The 19,886-nt window shown below is 46.0% G+C and overlaps 1 protein-coding gene across 3 annotated transcripts in view; it reads right to left on the reverse strand.

The window, feature by feature from the left end:
- The window catches only part of GRIN2C (glutamate ionotropic receptor NMDA type subunit 2C), a 93,064-nt gene that overhangs the window by 29,405 nt on the left and 43,773 nt on the right, over positions 1-19,886 (reverse strand). For all 3 annotated transcript variants that reach the window (XM_088661523.1, XM_060271855.2, XM_088661522.1), the window contains 4 exons: positions 19,504-19,618; positions 13,712-13,923; positions 6,464-6,632; positions 2,612-2,765 (listed from right to left, as the gene is read on the reverse strand). In XM_088661523.1, coding sequence (XP_088517649.1) covers positions 2,612-2,765; positions 6,464-6,632; positions 13,712-13,923; positions 19,504-19,618 — 650 coding nt within the window. The remainder of the gene's footprint in view (positions 1-2,611; positions 2,766-6,463; positions 6,633-13,711; positions 13,924-19,503; positions 19,619-19,886) is intronic.

The following is a 19,886-nucleotide window of genomic DNA, read 5'->3' on the forward strand; positions in this document are numbered from 1 at the left end:
CTAATGATTAGCTCCCATTAAAAGACAACTACCAGCTATCCTAGGCTATTAACCAGCCATCTCCCTGACAAAGGAATGGCTGGCTAGCAGCCATAACAATACATCCACATCCTTGTAAACAGGGGTTGCAAGCAAATTATCCAATAAAAGAGTCGCAACCGCCAAGGGCTGCTATGTTTAATATGCAGAGACCGTATTATGCTAGACTATCTACAGCGTGGGGATGATGTAAGGAATTTAGACCACAATAAACAAAAGGAAGGACACGGGAAATTCTGGGAACCACAGGTACATTATAAATTGAAGTTATACGGCTGGCTTCTGCACAATTCTCAAGCTATCCAGCACTAAACAGATGAAAGAGGGGAGTGCTAGCAAGCTAATTGGCCCATAATAAAAAACAAAACAAAAAAACAATACTTTAAGTGGGAAATGAACTCTTAACGCTGCTAATCCAACACCCAAGTTTAAAACTTAAGTGCCACCTCCCACACTGTATCTGTCCCAAACTACTCTACAGACGCTGCCATGTAATTGATGGATTTGGTAGCAATGCATCAACAGAGCGCCCATCAGTCAGGAGACATCATTAGAGCAATAAATTTTTATCCTACAGTACATTTCATCCAAGAAGCACTGAGTACACTATAAAACCATTGATGAACTTGCTTTACTGCTTTGCTTTGCAGCTGGGCAGCCCAACTTTTCATACCAAGTGTACTGCAAGAATACTTCAACACAAAACCTGCAGGCCACACACCACAAGGCCCAAATTTGACACCCACACACCCTTGCACTGCCTTTCTAAAGCTGTCTACATGAGGCACCAGGCTTTGGGAAGGGGTCGCAAGGCTCTGACAGGGTCCTAGAGCCCTCCCACCTCCTTCCCAAAGCTGGGAGATCACTAACTAGGCTTTGGGTGGTTGGCGGGAGAACTCTAGGACCATGTCAGAGCCCTCATGCCTTCTTCCCAAAGCCCAGCACCTTGTTTACCTGGCTTTGGGAAGGCAGTGTGGGAGCTGGGGTGTGTGTGTCAAATGTTGCTGAGGGTCTTTGAGAAGCTCACAATTAAGTTTCTACAATCTCTCTGGAGAATTCTGGTCTATTGGCAGATTTTGAAAGGTGAGAGAGACTCCACTGGAAAAAAGGTCAATTTCCCCCCCAAAGAAATCAAAGGGACACGAGAGAATGCATTGGCTCTTTAAGTCTCTGGAAACATACCAGAACAGATAATGAAGCAATACATCTTTAAGTCTTTAGGACAACTCAGGGTGATTACCAGAGATCAGCATGAATTTGTTAAGAACAAATCATGCCAAGCTAAGCTAGTTTCCTCCACTGATGGAATACAGTACACTCATGTTAATAGATAAGGGGTGGTGTAATTAATATCATAAATCTTGACACTTCCGAGCCCTGCTATATTTCCTTGGTGTTGGAAGGGGAATCACTAGCAACTGTACATCTGATGGTATCTCCTTGCTGCCAACCTTCCTTGATACCCTTTCCCTTTAGCATTTCCATTCATGTGACTTTTCCCGTCAGTTCCCAAAGCAACGCATTATTTCATGCTCATTGTTCTTTTACCTACTGCTCACCTTAACTTCTCAAGCTATCACTTCATGACAAGATCTTCCCAGGTCACCTACAGCCTCTGTTCTCTCAGCCAGTTCCTTCCTGTTTGTATCAGCCCAAATCATTAATCTCTTAATTGGTTGCCCAATTTTCTGGTTCAAGGCAAAGCGGCACAGCATTTTATAAGAACTTTTGAAAGGATAAGCGCCTCCCTTTTTGAAGTTGACGCTCCATTCTTCTACAATTTACATTGTCCTCTCTTCTTCTCCACTCCCTCAATGACCTTTACCTGCCCTTAGTTGCATCATCTCATTAGCAATTTATCATTTGATATCTCTAATTACATGTTCATTACATGCTCCCCAACTGTTGGGAATCACCCATATCACTGCTTCCACAATCAGTCAAAACAACAACAACAACAACAACAACAACAGCTTAGACTCAACATTAACCAAGGGAAACAACACCAAACAACATGAAATCAACTGTTCATGCAAAGTGTAAGTGTTCCTTTTGGAAGTATTTCTATTCTCCCACAAATCGTAGTTTTCAGCTTGAAAATTGAAATCGGGTAGCGTTATGTACAAACACAATTGAATGTTAGCACTCCAAATATCTAGGCAGTTTTAAAAGTGCTCAATTCTCCCTAGCACACGATTTGGATCTGGCATCAACAAACCCTCTCCTCTATTTCTGATGATCAGGGATGAGGGCCAATCCTTATACAGCCAAAAGATCATCATCTGCACACAAGGAGCAGCCTTGAGGGGGGAGGCACTGAGGTTTATCGAAGAACATGATATCTTTAAAAATAAACTCTTGGGGTGGACCCCTCACCACCAGCACCTCAAAGCCAAATGAAGAATGAGTATACTCAGTGGCTACAGGCCACTTGCGGATTGGGGGAGAGAAAGGAATAGAATATCAAGGCAAAAGGCACGGCTGGCTGAAACAGTGAACAAAGAGCATCCCATTCTGCAGCAGCACTTATAGCAAGTCCCTCTTTGTCAGTATTATTGGCACTAGCTCATACCTAGAAAAGCAGAAGGCGAGACGGTCCCATTGCTTCTTGCTACCATGACGCTGATGCCGGTCTCCACAAAGGGCACAGAGAAATCCACAATTTGCGAGCGCTCCTCATTGATGGTGAGGGACCCAATGGCCATGTCTGCTCGCTTGTAATACACCTAGAAAAGAATGAAATGGCAGGAATAACACCACGCGCACACAAAACATCACAGCAGAGCCAGCTGCGCACAATCTGAGCAGAGCATCTTGCACTCATTGATCCCTTCCCTATCTTGTGCTGCATCTCTAACAAGCGGAAGAGGCTGCAACCTTATACACACACACACGTGTCTGGCAATGGCCGTGGCTCAGGGGTATCATCTGCTTTGCATGCAAAATCCCCATTGGCATCTCCAAGTAGGGCTGGCAGAGAAGCCTGCCTGAAATCACCTTGGAGAGCCACTGTCAGTCACTGAACTAGATGGACCAATGGTCTGACACGGATAAGGCAGCTTCCTATAGAAGTAAGCTTCACTGAACACAGAAGGAAATGTATATAGAATTGCTCCCTGGACAACCTCTCTGCATGAATATACTAGTGGTAAAGGTAAAGGACCCCTGGACGGTTAAGTCCAGTCAAAGGCGACTATGGGGTTGTGGCACTCATCTTGCTTTCAGGCCAAGGGAGGCGGCGTTTGTCCACAGACAGCTTTCCAGGTCATGTGGCCAACAGGACTAAACCACTTCTGGCACAACGGAACACTGTGACAGAAGCCAGAGCGCACAAAAATGCTGTTTACCTTCCCACTGCAGCAGTACCTATTTATCTACCGTACTTGCACTGCCGTGCTTTCGAACTGCTAGGTTGGCAGGAGCTGGGACAGAGCAATGGACAGAGCACGCAAACACACCATTGGCTATAGGAAACTAAATAATAAGGGGAAATGGTTCTAACATAGATGCCTCCCAAACAGGGCAGATTTCCATGTGCAAAATGACTAGCATTGTCTGTGTTGGCTCCTTGTCCTCATAGCCCATGGTAAGGTGGCAGTGCGCACCCTTCCTCCCAAGGCAACCATCTTCTATTTGCACAGCATTTTATATGGATGTCAGGTGCACTGTCCTTCTCCCCTTCTTGTCAGAAATATCATCTTATCTTTAATATTGCTCTGTCTGCCTTGGGAACATCTGATTATGCTTTGTTCCACTCTTGCGACCTAGGCAGGAGAAATGACATTGCCGTGGCTATATAAAGGTTCTTTGTACTCCCCGCCTGCACAACCTCCGCTCTCGAGGCCACTTAGTGTAGGGATCCTTTCAGACCAGGCTAAGATGCTTCTCCCCAGAACCATGGGAGCTGGTGGGGAGTCAAGTCAGAGAGGGCAGCTAACTGCGGGTGAGTCAGTAATAGCTCTGTGAATGAATGAATGAATGAATGACATGACATGACCCCAAACTCTCGGAGCACAGAGACTCACATTCATAGCACACACTATGCCTGCAACAGACGATGATGTTGGCAAAAAAAAGTATTAGAGCCAAATAGTGGCAGTGAGGAAATGAGGCTGTAAATGCAGGACTGGGGTAGTTAAGGCGGGATGAAAATCCGTACCAATTCAAAAGTTCAGGATCTACAACAATTGAACCTGCCACCTTCAGTTCAAGATCAAATGTGAACCCTGCTATAATCTGCAACTTGTTTTGAGCAGTAATCCTTTCCTCCCTCAGCAAAAGACAGTGGCAGCCCAAGACATTTCTCGGTCTGAAGTGGAGTTCAAATGGCAACCCTCCACAACTGCAGCCAATAAGAAAGCCTCGCTGTACTGTTTGCGCACCACTTCCTGCCTTCATCCTCCCATGGGGGGACACCTTAAGCAGGACCACTCCCCCCTTGTTGCATGGTAGGGCCGGCTCTGCCTCCTCCCCCTTTTGCACATGGTCCGTGCTGGTGATGCTGCCGCCGCCAATCCTCCTTCTCTCTTGGCTGCCCACCCCAAAAGGCAAGAGGCTGAATAGGGCCAGCAACATTAGGCCACAACTTGCTAAATTCAATACCTTGTGCAGGTTCCTCCCCACCCCACTGCATCTTAAACCACTAAAGGCTAACAATATCCATAGCTGGCAATACTGAAAGTTCAGAAAGATTCGCTTGAAAAACTGTTCCCGCCATGTGTTTCTGAGGCCGCTTCAGATCACAGGCGCTTCCCGATTCTTCTGAAGTCTTCTCCCATTTCCTCTAGTGGAAAATTTTAATAGCTAGAATCCTGGAGCGAGAAGAGTTTCTATTTATGGAGAAATGGCGAGCGTTCAAGCTCGAACTTGGGGCTGCATGTCTAATACCCCACTCCCAATTTCATTACTGCCAAGGGCCGTCTTTTTACCCTCTTAGGGCTGCTTAGCTGCATTTGCCAGCACACACATTGGCCACTTAGTGCTGCTCTGGTGGCTCAGCCAGTTCAGATGGATTTATGACTCCTTACTGGGCTGATCCAAAGCAGCTGGAGCTCACCCAAGCTGTGCCTGGTGTAATGTGTCAATATTTTTTTCATCCCTTTTCTAACAGGTCAGATAAAACTGACTCTCCCCTGGTTGCAAATCCTGGCATGACAGTACTGGCCAAGCTGTATGTTTGATTTCTGCTCTACCTGGAAATCTCCTGCCACACACAAAGGGCGTAAGGAAGAAGGCGAGGCTAGAACGTTTCTTCCTGGTTCACAGGACATTTGTGACAAAAGTGTTCCTACATACAGGTGAAACTCGGAAAATTAGAATATCGTCGAAAAGTGCATTTATTTCAGTAACGCAATTTAAAAGGTGAAGCCAACACATGAGATAGAGGCATGACATGCAAAGCAAGAGATGCCAAGCCTTTATTTGTTGTAATTGTAATTATTTGTCGTTAGGTGGGTCAATTATAAATGAAATGTAATTAATGAAATGTAATAGCAATGTTTATTTTTGTATTATTGTAACTATTTGTTTTATTACTGTGGAATTTCCAAAAGAAAGCATTTGTAAAAATCAAAAAATAAATAAATAATAATAAGTTGCATTACTGAAATAAATGCACTTTTCGACTATATTCTAATTTTCCGAGTTTCACCTATATAGCTCCCCCCAGTCTGTATTCTGAATAGGAACAGTCCTGGGAGGACTACACCATGCACTTTTTTCTGAATGTGGCTGTTACATCCATGCTGCAAATTGCATCTAAATACGGATAGGGTTTAAAACATATGATCAACAGCTAGAGAAATATAAACTGAAGCGATGGCGCAAACCAGGCATCCCCAAACTGCGGCCCTCCAGATGTTTTGGCCTACAACTCCCATGATCCCTAGCTAACAGGACCAGTGGTCAGGGATGATGGGAATTGTAGTCCAAAACATCTGGAGGGCCGAAGTTTGGGGATGCATGGCGCAAACTTTTCTTAACAAATGATGTACAGAGGCCACATTCACAACACACATTAAAGCACTATGATAAAGAGTCCTTCTGGGAGCTGTAATTTCTTAAGCGTGCTGAGAGCTGCTAGGAGACCCCCATTCCCCTCCAAGAGCAACAATTCCTAAAATTCTCCGGAAAGAAGGATTGATCCAACTCAAAATCCACTCTCATTTTAACATAGTTTTTTTCTCTCAAACTTGGGTCGCTAGCTGTTTTCAGACTACAATTCCCATCTTCCCTGACTTACTAGCTAGGGATGATGGGAGTTGTAGTCCAAAAACAGCTAGAGACCCAAGTTTGGGAAACATTGCTCTAACAGAGGCATCAGGGGAGTCCCAGATCTTGCACATCTGATGACTTCTCTGTTCCTCGCTATACAGGTGTTGCAGAGACTTTCCTAGGAAAATGCAACCTTCACGTATTTCCTTACCTCTCCGATCATTCCATTCCAGAAGCCATCAACTATTTTCCCATGTTTCCCATTTGTCACCAGGTAGAGGTCATAGGAGAACTTCACTGTCTTGGCCAGCTTCTTTAGGATATCAATGCAAAAGCCTTTGCAGCAGAGCTTGGTGTAGGGGTCCATTGGTTCTTCTCCACTGAAAAGAGGACATATTAAAAGCACACACATAGGACATGCTTAGTAGTCCTTTGCCTCCCCCATTGTGGCCATGCCGGGGCTCTCCAATGATCTCTTAAGCTCCAGGGTGACTCCCTGGCCCCTTCCCTGTTTACTCAGAGCCAGGGGCGTAGCCAGGAGGGGCAATGGGGTTTCAGCCGGGGGGGGGGGAGTGACACTCGCCACGCCCGCCTCCGCCTGCATGCGCTGTACAGACATGCGCGGCACCCCGTTACAGGCCGCTGTGTGCAAGCAGCGGCCCATGGGGCCACCGTGCACCAGTGGCAGCCCGTACGGACTGCGCATGTGCAGCATCCCACGTGTGCGCACTCCATATGGGGTGGTGCACATGTGCAGTCCGTGCAGGCTGCCGCTGGTGTGCGGCGGCCTTGCGGGCTGGCGCACGAGCGGCACCCCGCTATGGGTTGCTGCTCTCACACGGCACCCTGTTATGGGCCGCCATGCGGCACCGCGTACGAACTGTGCATGTGCAGCATCCCACACATGCATGGTCCGTACGGGCTGCCACTACATGCCAGCAGCAGCCCATACGGAGTGCGCACACGCGGGATGCCACGCGTGCACATTCCCCGGTACCAGCTGGGCTAGGTACGCCCCTGCTCAGAGCAACACTACAGCAACTGGCTCCATCGCTCTTTTCTCAGATGGGCTAGAACTCAATCATTTGGAGGTGGCAGCCAGGTACATCCCAGTCACAATTTTTTTTTTGCAATTTAACTTTATCAGTGGCAAGAGAGGCTGATGCTCCCACCTTCCCCCCCCCCCCCCGTGTGTGTGTGTGTGTGTGTTGGCCATTACTAAAGGCAACTCCGCACACAAATGCTCACACACAGTACACAGCTGTCAGCATGTTCTGTCCCATGCCTTTGCCCTCTAAGCATCTGTGAGGTTCTGGCATTCTGGAGCCCCCTGCAGCCTAGCTGGGCTGCACACATAGTCAGGTGTCTAGGTAGAATGAGTGATAAGAGGCACACAACTAGGTTTGATAGTTATAGAAAGCAGATTCCAAAATACCCATCTCTATGAGGGCTACTAGCCCTGCTCATTTCCACTTACTGCCCAGAAGAAAAAACAGCAGACAGTTTTTTGCAAATTTGCTGAAGTCCCAGCAGACAGTTTTTTGCAAATTTGCTGAAGTCCCGTTTGTAGAAATGTTCCCTCTCCCTTGAGTATGTGCAATCCTTTTCCTTCTTAAAGGTGGGGGGGGGAATCACATGCATGAAAGAGGGAGAGGTGACAGCAGGCAGAGAGGAGGGGAGGAGTAACTGATTGCAAAGGTCATTCTAGAAGAAGATTCATGGAGGGGATGTCTCCCATCTCAAGAGGAAGTGGGCAGAGGGGGGGGGAAATAGAGTGCCTGGCAATCTTTGCTCAACTCCTAAGGCGTCTCCACCTCCATCATTCTGCCCGGACACTGAGGTCCAGCACCGAGGGCCTTCTGGCGGTTCCCTCGTTGCGAGAAGCCAAGTTGCAGGGAACTAGGCAGAGAGCCTTCTCGGTGGTGGCGCCTGCCCTGTGGAGCGCCCTCCCAACAGATGTCAAAGAGGAAAACAACTACCAGACTTTTAGAAGACATCTGAAGGCAGCCCTGTTCAGGGAGGCTTTTAATGTTTAATAGACTATTGTGTTTTATTTTTCTGTTGGAAGCCGCCCAAAGTGGCTGGGGAAACCCAGCCAGATGGGCGAGGTATAAATAATAAATTATTATTATTATTATTATTATTACTAAGGAAGGGGACATGCTATCCTTAGCGCTAGGAGAACAGCTAATCACGTCTGTGAAACTCTGCACACCACATTGGGATGGGGGAAGATGAGTAGTCTTCCAAACAGTCTGGAAAAAAAAACATCCAGTCATAGGAAAGACCACTCCAGGAAAAGAGAAGAAAGATTAGGAGTTCTGGCTCCAGCAGGAAAGCATTTGATACAGGCCTGGTAAAACAAAACAATCTCAGGTTCCACCTTAAAACTAGGCTTGCTTAAAATATTGTACCGGTTGTTGTTGGAAACAATAGCTGAAGTCTCACTTGCTCACAGCCAGTTCGCAAGTCAGGGACAGACACATCAGAGTGTTGGCACCTCACTCGTTCCTTTTGTACTGATCTGATCTCCAAGGGAATTGTCCTCGCCTCCTCTCTGCTCAAAAGGACAGGGAAGGGAAGGGGGCTGCTGCCACCAACAGCAACATCGCTTGATGTCAGGCCACGGATGCAGGTGAGCATTCCCCACATGGCATCTGGCGCACAGGCCATCTGTTTAACTCCAACTGGTGACAGGGAAATAGAATCTTGCCACATTTCTGCACCTGGTTAGAAACCCCAGAAAAGCAAGCACGGGGACGGCACTTTTCTGCTTGGTAGGACAACTCAGCCAATGAAACAGAGCGAGCAATGCTTAGTGGGAGAGAATGGGGTTTCCCTGAAGGTTTCAGGTCCAAATCCTAACAGTCTCCAGCTAAAAGGTAACAAGTAATCAGGCTAGGAGAGGGCTGGGCCCGGGCCTTCCCCAACTCTGGGGCCTTCCAGATGTTGTGGCACTCTAGCTCCCATCATCCCCAAGCATTGCCCACACTCGCTGGGGCTGATGGGAGCTGGAGTCCAGCACCAGCTGGAGGGCACCAGATTGAAGAAGACAGCCTTAGTTATTGCCGGTCAGAGTAGGGAAAAACTATGTTACGCTTTATTGGGATTTGAAATATTTGAATGCTGTCATTTTCCTTAATTGCATTTTTTTTTGTTTCATTTCACAGAGAAGGTCTTTTACCTTTAAAGATTGCATATAAATGTTTCCAATAAATAAACAGATGCCAACATGGATGGACACACTACAAAGCAGCTTCATATGTTCAAAACTGGCTTGCCAAACTACGTTTCCCCCCAGGGTGCTGGGGGGTTGTGAATAAGAAGTTAGTTTCAGAATCTGTGTTTCTGCAAAAGCCTTCTGATTGTTTTTAACCTTGCTACATCGCCCAGCAGGCTGGCTGACAGAACTATGATCAGAGGACTGCAGAGGTCGGCAACAGGCAGGTGATTAATAACTATGGGCAGACTTCTCAGGTTAGGTCTCGGTGGGGGCGTGTGGCGGACTGACTGCCATGACCACCTTTCCAGCTAGTTGCCTCCAAGGAGCAGCCACAGCTTTGAGAGTCTGCTTGCTGGGTCACCACAGGTTTGCAGTCCTGGAAGTGTAATTGATGGGCCAGCTCACCAGGTAGCCTGCAGGGGAAATGCTACCTTTATAGACATAGAAGTGGAGGAGAGGATGCTGCTGTTGGGGTTTCAAATCTACCTGCAAGCCAGAGACACCTCATTCAGAGCCTCCACCCCTAAGTCTCATCTTGCCTAGAGAAAGCAAGCTGTCGGTACTGGGACAGGAATCCTTCCCGCATTAAGAAAACACTATTTCAAATCCCTTCAATGTTTTGCAGGAAGGGTGGGAAGGCTGTAGTTGAGCTCCAACTCCCATCGGCTGCAGGAGTCATGTCCAATGGTCAGGGATCGTGGGAACTGGAGTCTAGCAACAGCAGGGAGCAGGACACAAGTTCCCCACCTCTGTTTGGAGCAGTGTTTCCCTAACTTGGGTCTCCCGCTGTTTTTAGACTACAATTTAAAGTATCACCTAGCGCAGGCATAGGCAAACTCAGCCCTCCAGACGTTTTGGGACTACAACTCCCATCACCCCTGACCACTGGTCTTGCTAGCTAGGGATGATGGGAGCTGTAGTCCAAAAACAGCAGGAGACCCAAGTTTAGAGGAAGCAGCATTTCTCACTGAGATCCTTGCTACACTACAGTTGCCAGCATTTCTAGTTTCTCTATCTTTGAAAACTGCAAGGCCAGGAGAAAGTCAGCAAGTGAAGATTTTCCAATGCAATGATAGGAAAAGCTGCGCTGAACTGAATTTGCCTTTGTTATGCAACTATTAAAAACACGGTGACCCTTATTATGGAAGGAGAAGATAATTAAAAGTAAACACAAAAATAATCTCATTTGATAACCTTGCTATCATTTAGTGGAACAGAGGTTTATCTTAATTTTCGACTACCTGGTTCTTAAAATTGCCTTACTCATTGTAAAGATATGATACATAGCAGACGTAACTATGATGCACTGAGATTTGCATACAAGTTGTTTTCTCTTTTTTTGTTATTTCTATATTTATTTAAAAATATAACAGTAAATGAAATATAAAAAAAAAACAGGAGAAAGAAAAAAACCAATAACAATGCTCTGATTCCCAAGACTCAGCCAGCCAGGAACACTCAAGGCAACTTCTCTGTTTTCCCTGCTAAATTTTTCAGAAGTAAAAAAAAAAACCCTCTGAGATCTCCATTGACTGATAATCATTTTCATCCATCAATATGACTCCCACTTCTAGTGCCACCCTGGGAAGCAAACAAATGGCATTTCAAACTAATGGCAACGATTCCTCCAGCCAGTGGCCCAGCATCCATCATGTTTGTGTAATTTTTATGCAAATTCAATTAATTGTGTGATGTAAATTAAAATATGTCAAGTCCTGATGTGCTTCTTTTGTGGTTCTGGATATTGAACACACTTCTCTGGGGCCCTGCTTGGGGCAGATTCTCATATTCCTTGGGCAGCCAGCAGGAAGGATAACTTTTATCACTCACACACTTGGAGCCAAGAAGGATGAAGGAAGGAATCATATAAAAAGAAGACTCCCAGCAGCTTCCTCTCAGCTTTGCAGCTGAATCGAAAGACTTTCAGAACACCAGTGAATTTGTCCAATGTCTTGCCCCTCCATGCTTCAGGTGGCTTGCCTCTCTCAGACTCACACAGCCAGCTTTTGTCTTGGAAAGTTAACTACGTTTCCCACAGATACAAAAAAGAGTCACAGGCTCTGATCTGCTCTGCAGAGGGTGTGACAAGTTTGATCTTCTCACTTCACACAGAGCCAGCAAAGGGCACAGCCCTTCCCCATTTCAGACATCCATACGAAGTCAGAGGGTCGTTTCTGTGGTTTTGGGTCAGCAGGAGTGGTGGGTGGGCAAGCAAGTCAGGGTGGGCTTCAAACAGGGTGGGCCACTTGAGCCAACAGTCAGTTAGTTACCTGATATGCCTCTACCTGCCTGTTCAGTTTATACTGAGGAGCCAAGAAATTTTGAATAGGTTTAAGCTGAACTTCCAGCATCTATGGCTGCGATGCTGGCATTATTTGAGTTGGTAGACTTGTGTTTGCCTCTACATAGTTCCCATCCTTATTTTAGACGTTGTGATATATTGGCATAGTGCAATGTTTAGCTGGTAATATATTGCAATGTTGAAATCCAGATATCGCCCAGCCCTACTCGCAACTAAGCTAGTTGAAGTGCAAGCACCTCGTCCCAAGACTACTGTACCCTTTTAAAATGGGGTGGGGTTGTCGTTATTGGTTTGTTGATTTTATTTTGGTTGTGTATTTTGTGGTTTTATATTCTGATTTATCCTGTGAAGCACCCTGAGACCTGCGGTTATAGGGAGGGAGGGAGGTAAGTAAATAAGTAAGTAAATAAATAATAATAATAATAATAATAATAATAATAATAATAATAATATGAACACAACAGCTTAAGGATTAGTCAGCACATGGCAGAGGATTGGTACAGAGAATACCAGGGCAACAAGAACTGAGTCTGTTGCATAAGGTGCCACCAGCTCAACCACTAACCCTGCTGGAATGTTCATGCCGTTGAAGAAGCAACCCCAAAGGTTATTATCCAAAGGGTTATTAACCCCTTCATGAATTCTCCAAAGATGTGGACATCTGAGTTCCACATCTGGCCCTCTGATTAGGCCACTGAATTCAAGCACGATCATGCCTGCCTTGCTGAATATTCTTTACGATGAGAAAGAAAGCATAAAGGTGAATGATAGCAGCCCACAACGTGAACCCTTCGTTAAGAAAGGAAAAACTCTACGGGCTGCTCTCAAAGCAGCAATAAGGCACAGTCCTGTCAATGCAAAAGTTCCCACTCCAACCCCTCCCCTTCCATGTGCCCCTTAAATCTGTTCCAGGGGTTCCCCCCAACCCTCCAAAGCAGTTTTAGGGAGGGCACTGCACAAGTGGAAATATCTGCGCTATAGGGATGCAGTAGTTGGGATACTGCCCTATTTCAGCTACAATGGGGCCCACATGGCTTCCTCCAGAGGTTGGTGGACATCCACTCCCATCAATCCTAGACATTGTGGCTGATGGTCAGGAGCTTGAAGACTAACAGCAATGGAAAGGTGCCATGTTAGTTAACCCTGCTGCAGGGTTTTGCTGGGGAGATGGCCGGCTCGGCAGGGGGAGGGAGGCAGCAGGGAGTTTAATGCTCAAAAGGCACCCCATATCCACACACCAACCCTAAATATGGACTTGTGCAACGTGTGTCCCAGAAATCCTTGCCGCAATCCTCCACCCCTTAACTGCCTTCCTATTTGTGGGATGGAACACTGGGGCAGACAAGTCACAACAGTTCCTAGAGTGTCCACTAAGAGGGACTCACCTGGGGGAACACCTGACTAAGTTCCTGTTCCTCCAGATATGCAGATGAGATGGATTAGCTGGCAGACAAAAGCCCCTAGCCAGCAGCCATTCTCTCTCTTAGCCATTTCTCCTTCAATGGGAACACATCTCCAGAGAATCTCCAGTTAGGATGGTTCTCCCTCTTGGCCTGCTGCCAAGAGAGAGACCAGATGGAGCCTCACTTTACTAAGTAGACTCCAGATGTATATACTTGTAACTTTTCTACGTAAGCCTGCCTTTCTGAGATTATGCTGTTAACTCAGGATGTCATGTGAGTAAACTCTATCTTATTTTAATACTATTGTGTCGTGTATTTCTTTTAAGAGGGACAAAGGGGATTTGCCAGGAAGTATAATATTGAAGTATAATATTGTTGCAGAGGTTCTAACAAACCTAACGCTCACGCTTTGCTGCGCACAAAAGGGGAATGTCACTCTGCTGATATTGGAAGCTTGCTAACACAAGCTTGGATAGGATCTATCTAATGATATATCCTAATCCACATCCCTAACATTCCCACACTATTTACCTCTTCGTGAGGTTGGCCTGTTCCCGGCAGGGGACGGTATTGCGGACGCACACTCCGGTGGTTGGGTCCGTCTTCTCCACAATGACAAAGGGCCGCTCCTCCAGGGTGGCTACTGTGAGGTGGTGGCTGTCGGCCATGGGCTGCAGGAAGGATCCATAACGTGGCCACACCGGGTATTTCATGTGGATGATGCCCTTCTCCCATTTCCCCACCTGTGTAATGGGCAGAAAGCAAGGGACACAGTTTGAACCAAGCAAAAGGAGGCCCTCAGCCATAACATCCTGGGTGTGCTGTCCTAAATAGCCTCTTGTCAGCAGGAAATTTCTGCTGCAAGTGAGACTGACAGGGAAGGAGAACATCGGACAGAGCCAGGTCTCTGTGCAGCTCATAGGAAACCAAACACTGTGAAACAGACCCAGAAGTCAACACAGTCCCTGGGGCACAGGAAATGCATGCTGCTGGCAGCCAGAAGCCTGACTGGGGAGGCGGCAGAGATTGGCAGCTTCCAGGCAGTCCCAACCGAGAACAATTTGCCAAGCGACTTGATGACAAGCCAACAGAGCAATTGGGAGGGCAGTTAGCATTCAGTATGTTTCGTATGGATACAGAAGACAGATGTTTTATTTCTGTTTCCCCTGATTGAATGGAGATGATTGGGGGGAGGGAATCACACTCCCGCTGCAACTGACTTCAGGAGATAGCACTCATTTTGGAAATAGAATTTGTGATACAGTATTAGTTTCAAATGAGCCAGATTTTGAAATGGCCCAGCAGCAATTGGCTATAGAGGTTCCTATTTATTTACAGAGATTGAACACAAACTAGATGTATCCCCAGGCAGGAGGAATTGGGGTTTTAAACAGAGCATTGCGTGGAGAGATTTTCTTTTGCTCTGGGACAGTTGTCTGGCTCCAGTAACCAGCTAGAGCACACTCTATGGCCCCACTGTTAACTCTAGGTCTGCTGCTCCACATCTGATCTCTCTGTGGTCAACCTGATACTTAGACATTGCAGTCAGCAGCTGGATATCACACTCACCAGGAAGCTTGAAGGCTAGTAAGTGAACTACAGTCGTACATCGGAAGTTGAACAGAATCCGTTCCAGAAGTCCATTCGACTTCCAAAACGTTCAAAAACTGAAGCACGGCTTCTGATTGGCTGCAGGAAGCTCCTGCAGCCTATCAGAAGCTGCAGAAGCCCCGTCAGACATTTGGCTTCCAAAAATAGTTCACAAACCAGAAAAGTCACTTCCGGGTTTGCGGCGTTCGGGAGCCAAAACGTTCGGGGACTAAGCTGTTTGAAAACCAAGGTACAAGTATACTTCCCTGGAGAAATCAAACCTTGTATCCATGAGCAAGGAGATTCCCATGACATGGATTAAAATGACCACTCCACTAAAAAGCTCTTGCTCTTTTATAGTTCTTTAATCACCCCAACCATGCTTATTACAGGCACTGGAGGAGGAAGAGGAGTGCGGGGGGAGTGCACCGCCCCCGGCAGCACGATCCCGGTGGGATGCCATCACGGCTGCTCTCCTGCCAGCGCTGGGCGCCACGCCCCCAGGACGTGCGCCAGCCCTGCCCTCGCTTGCTCTCCGCCCCATAGTGCCGGAGCATGAAGCTCCGCCACTGATTACAGAAACCAATCCTGGAGCGAGTATCTCAAGGGATGATGGGTGAAAACCTTGCTAGATCAAAGGTGCAAAAAGAGAAGGGATGCCATGGCACAGAGTTGTTGCTTTCCATAAAATGTAAAAAGGGGTGGTGGTGGCTAGGATTCCAAATTTTTACAATCTACTCAAGTTATTGTGATCTTACTAAAATTAAATTTTTATTAGATTTTATAATAAATAATAATAATAATAATAATTTATTATTTATACCCCGGCCATCTGGCTGTGTTTCCCCAGCCACTCAGGGCGGCTTCCAACAGAAAAATAAAATACAGTAATCTATGAAACATTAAAAGCCTCCCTAAACAGGGCTGCCTTCAGATGTCATCTAAAAGTCCGGTAGTTGTTTTTCTCTTTGACATCTGATGGGAGGGCGTTCCACAGGGCGGGCGCCACTACCGAGAAGGCCCTCTGCCTGGTTCCCTGCAACTTGGCTTCTCGCAACGAGGGAACCACCAGAAGGCCCTCGGTACTGGACCTCAGTGTCCAGGCAGAACGATGGGGGTGGAGACGCTCCTTCAGTATTTATATACTGTGACAACAAAAGCTTTGCAATAAATTGATAAGATCGAAGTGTGGTCCACCATATCTATATCAATTGGGGCACCAAATTAGGACCTCCAGAGATTATCTCAGCATCCTGGTAGGCTCAGATAGCAACAGCCAATTCATCGGATGTGCCACATTTTAAAGTCAGCCCATTTAAACCAAATTTCATTGAAAAACCCTATACTGTACATTTTTACACACTTAGCATTTAGGTGGTAATCTTGGCTACGTTCACTACTGAAACATGAACATTATCAGCTGAAAACTATTTATCCATCCATCCCAAAAAAATGAATTTTCAGAAAAAAATTATGGAATGTAGTTAACTAAATTCTAAAGTTGCCACGTTTAATCTGAGGCATGTAGGTTTAAGGCTGTGTAGTGTACACACCATACATTTAAAGCACATTTAGCACATTCTCCCGCCCCCAGCTCAAAAGAATTCTAGAAGCAGTAGTTTGTTAAGAACTGTGACTCCGCAAGGGGTAAATTACAGTTCCCAATATTCTTTCGGTGGGTGGGGGACAGACTTTAAATGTATGGTATGTGTGCAGACTTGGTGAATTCAAACTATACCTTTCAAACTTGATTTTGCTCTTAGAAACACAAAAGGAATGCAGCAAACTAGGATGGAGGGGATAAGGGCTTATTGTTTTTTGAAAAGATAGACGTGTTCTCTTTTTATGCTATTTGGCATTTCCCTCAATACCTTCAATGAGAGAATATTAGGACAAGTCCATCCTTACACTGCAAATGCAGTTGTATCGACCGTGTTTATAGCATTGTACTCTTGGTTTCTTAAAGAGAAGTATTGACAAAGCAATAGTAATAATTGCTATGATACACGAGAGAGCATTTTAACAGCCCAAACCAGTCATATCATAAAGGGAAAGTGTCAATGGAAAACATTTACTCAAACAGCAGGGTTGACTTAATTAACACTAATATTATTCCACTGGTAGCTTTCATCTCGGCCAAAGTACTTATGGCACTCTTCCAAAAAGAATAGAAAACCCAACCAGAAATATTTAGTAACACACGTTTATTGGATAGAATAATCCCCCCCCCTCTCACACACACACACATTTGGCCATCACAAGCAACTGGCTCTATTTTCCTCTCTTAGGTTTCGCCACTTCTGAAGAGAGAAAATAATGGCTCAGTCTCAAATGCTTAAAACGTCCAACCGTGGAGCAGGGAGACAATGCCAGTTCTCCAATCAGTAGTAGGATTTGGTTGCATGTATGGACCCCCAGCACAGTCTAACTGCCAGAACGTGCTAATAAGGCCAGGGGGGTGGCAGATTGCCACCTTCCGGAACATTCTGACACAACTTGGCATGTGGTACTGTTCAAGAGCCTACGCTTACTGGAGCATTCCTAACCGATAAAACCATGCGAGGATAAAAGAAGACGATAACTGTGGACGACCCAAAATTAATACTGACTATGCAGGGCCAATCTAAGACCCTGGAATCTTCAGGTTCCCATCTGAAAATCTGGAAAGCCACAGCCAGTCAGTTTTGACAGTACTGAGCTGGATGGACCAATGATCTGACTCAGTATAAGGAAGCTTTGCATATCCCGGTGACATTTTGCTGTCCAAATTGAAGCAGAAAATGGTGCCCTTTCTAACCCAAGCAGCACAGCATCTAAGACCAATTAAGTTATTTTACACCTGAGGCAGGAAATCTGACAAGGGCCTTTCCCCTATCCCAGACTGTAAAAAAAACCCCGATAATAAATGGAACAACTAACAATTTCCTGCCCTTTCTCAACAGGCAAAATCATCTGCCTGAGGTGGTGGCCGCCTCACTCTGGCTAACGGCAGGACTGGACCTGTGGACTAGACAAAAGAATAAAGAGTCTCACACAAAACGTAACTACTGGTGGGGAATTAACATTCAGTGCCTGTAGCAGGATATCAAACCATCTAAAAACAGAGCTTTGTTCTCTCTTTTGCCCTTTCTCCCTCTGAGGTAGAGATGGGCAAGTCTATTTCTGTTCCATGTCGATTTTGCATGTGTTCAGTCACAACTCTGCCCTATATTCTGTTTTCACATTAATCTGTGGAAAAGGAATATTCAATTTAAAATACCTATTCTCAAAAAAAAATCCCACCCTATTTAAATTCTGTTTTATCTCAATACACACATTTCTAAATGCACTTTATCTTAAAATATTCCCTTTTATTGCATTTTGGTGCTTTTCTCTGAATCAAGAACTGTATCAAAAAGTTCAGAGAAGTGCAAAATATGAAGGTAATTATGCTCCAGTCCAGGAGGCGTGGATCAAGTCACTCTGTATTGGAATTCACGGGAATCAAGTTCCTTCAATTCCCCTTCACTATGGTGGAGTGTTTTGAAGAGCCTCTATTGTATACCTGAGGGAAGACGCCGGATATTAGTGGATTCATCCCATAAGCCAGCTAACCTGTGGGCCTCTAGATGCTGTTGGACTGTAACCCCCATCACCCCAACCCCATTCCATGCTAGCTGGGTCTGACTGATGTTGGAGTCTATCGTCTGGAGGGCTGTGGGTTAGCCACACCTGCCACAAGAGTTCTAATTTGTTTTCAACTTCTGATGAACGCAATTGGTTGACAAGCTTCGCAGTTGCCCTCATCTCTGATCTGTAACTCACTTAAGCCAATTTGCTTTCACATAATTTGCCCAGTTCTGTTTTTTAATTCAATTCCACACAAACGAAACTCCAAAGTAATCTTGCGCAAACAAGGGCATTGCCGCCCTCTTTCTCCAACTGAGCCATGCGCCCCGTAGCATGTGATACATTACCAAGGCACCGCAAATTAAATAAATTAGTTGTGTAACACTGAATAAATGAATCCCAAATTTCATTTCATTTCATTTCATGGTGCTTCCATTTGTTTATGAAATGAAATTGAATTGCCATGCAGACCTGAAGAAAGCGTCATTTCCAGCTTTTAATCATTCAGTTAAGTCATCACCTCGACGCAGGAGCCGGCAGGAGCACAAAGCACAACTGGGAAAGGCAACAGGAAGCAGAACTTGGGGGCTTCCAAGTCATTCTTTGGTTTAAAGCAGGGGCAGGGAACTCTTTTTGCAGCCCAAGGGCCACATTCCCTTCTGGGCAAGATTCTGAGGGTCACATACCTGCGGGGAGTGGGGCCAGAGACGAAAGTGGGTGGAGCAATGGATGCAAATTTTGCAGTTTCTGCACACACTCACACACACACGATCCTCCATTCAGACAAGGAAGAAGCAATATCAGAGTTCAAGGGAACATTCCAGCCAAGTAAAATCACTTGGGGACAGTGAGGATTGTGGCTTAGGGAGAGTTCTGAGGTCCAGATAGAGAGAGACTTGGAGGGCTGCCTTTGGCTCCTGGTTTAAAGCAAAGACCCGTCTTTCATTGATTTTCTCCTTCCCTTCCTCCCTCCCACAAGCACTGGTATGTGTCACCCTGAAACTCTTAAAGCAGGAGAGCCTGGAGCTTGAATGGTGGGCAGACCATCCTGCAGAAGGAGGGAAGTGTGACTGTGCCTCCACTCGCAGAGAAGGCTGCCCAGAAAAATAAAAAGGAGCCCTCACCATCTCCCAGAGCCGATGCCGGTTCAATGAGATCACCACCAAGGTGGGCCTCACCAGGAAGCCATCGTCATTGAAGGAGAAGTCCCTGTTTTCCCACGTCACGTTGAGCAAATGCCTGTCGGGAGTAAAGAAAAAGCACTTTGAGGTTGCCAGGAGGAAAAAGGCAAGCGAGAACTCCCCCCGTTTCATCAGTGCAATGCGCTCCGTTTGTCTTCCTTTGAGAGAAAATATTTCCCCTTCCGTCTCTCTCACATTGCTGACCTTGCAACAACCACATCAGTTCAGAGCAAGATGGTTAAAGTGCATTTTACCGAAAACGCCTACGCCTCCCTATGAGCTCAGACGTTGCTTTCCCCAAGAGATGCAAGAGGGAATTAGAAAGA

This window comes from Zootoca vivipara, chromosome 2 (genome assembly GCF_965207765.1).
Source record: "Zootoca vivipara chromosome 2, rZooViv2.hap1.1, whole genome shotgun sequence".
Classification (NCBI taxonomy): Eukaryota; Metazoa; Chordata; class Lepidosauria; order Squamata; family Lacertidae; genus Zootoca; species Zootoca vivipara.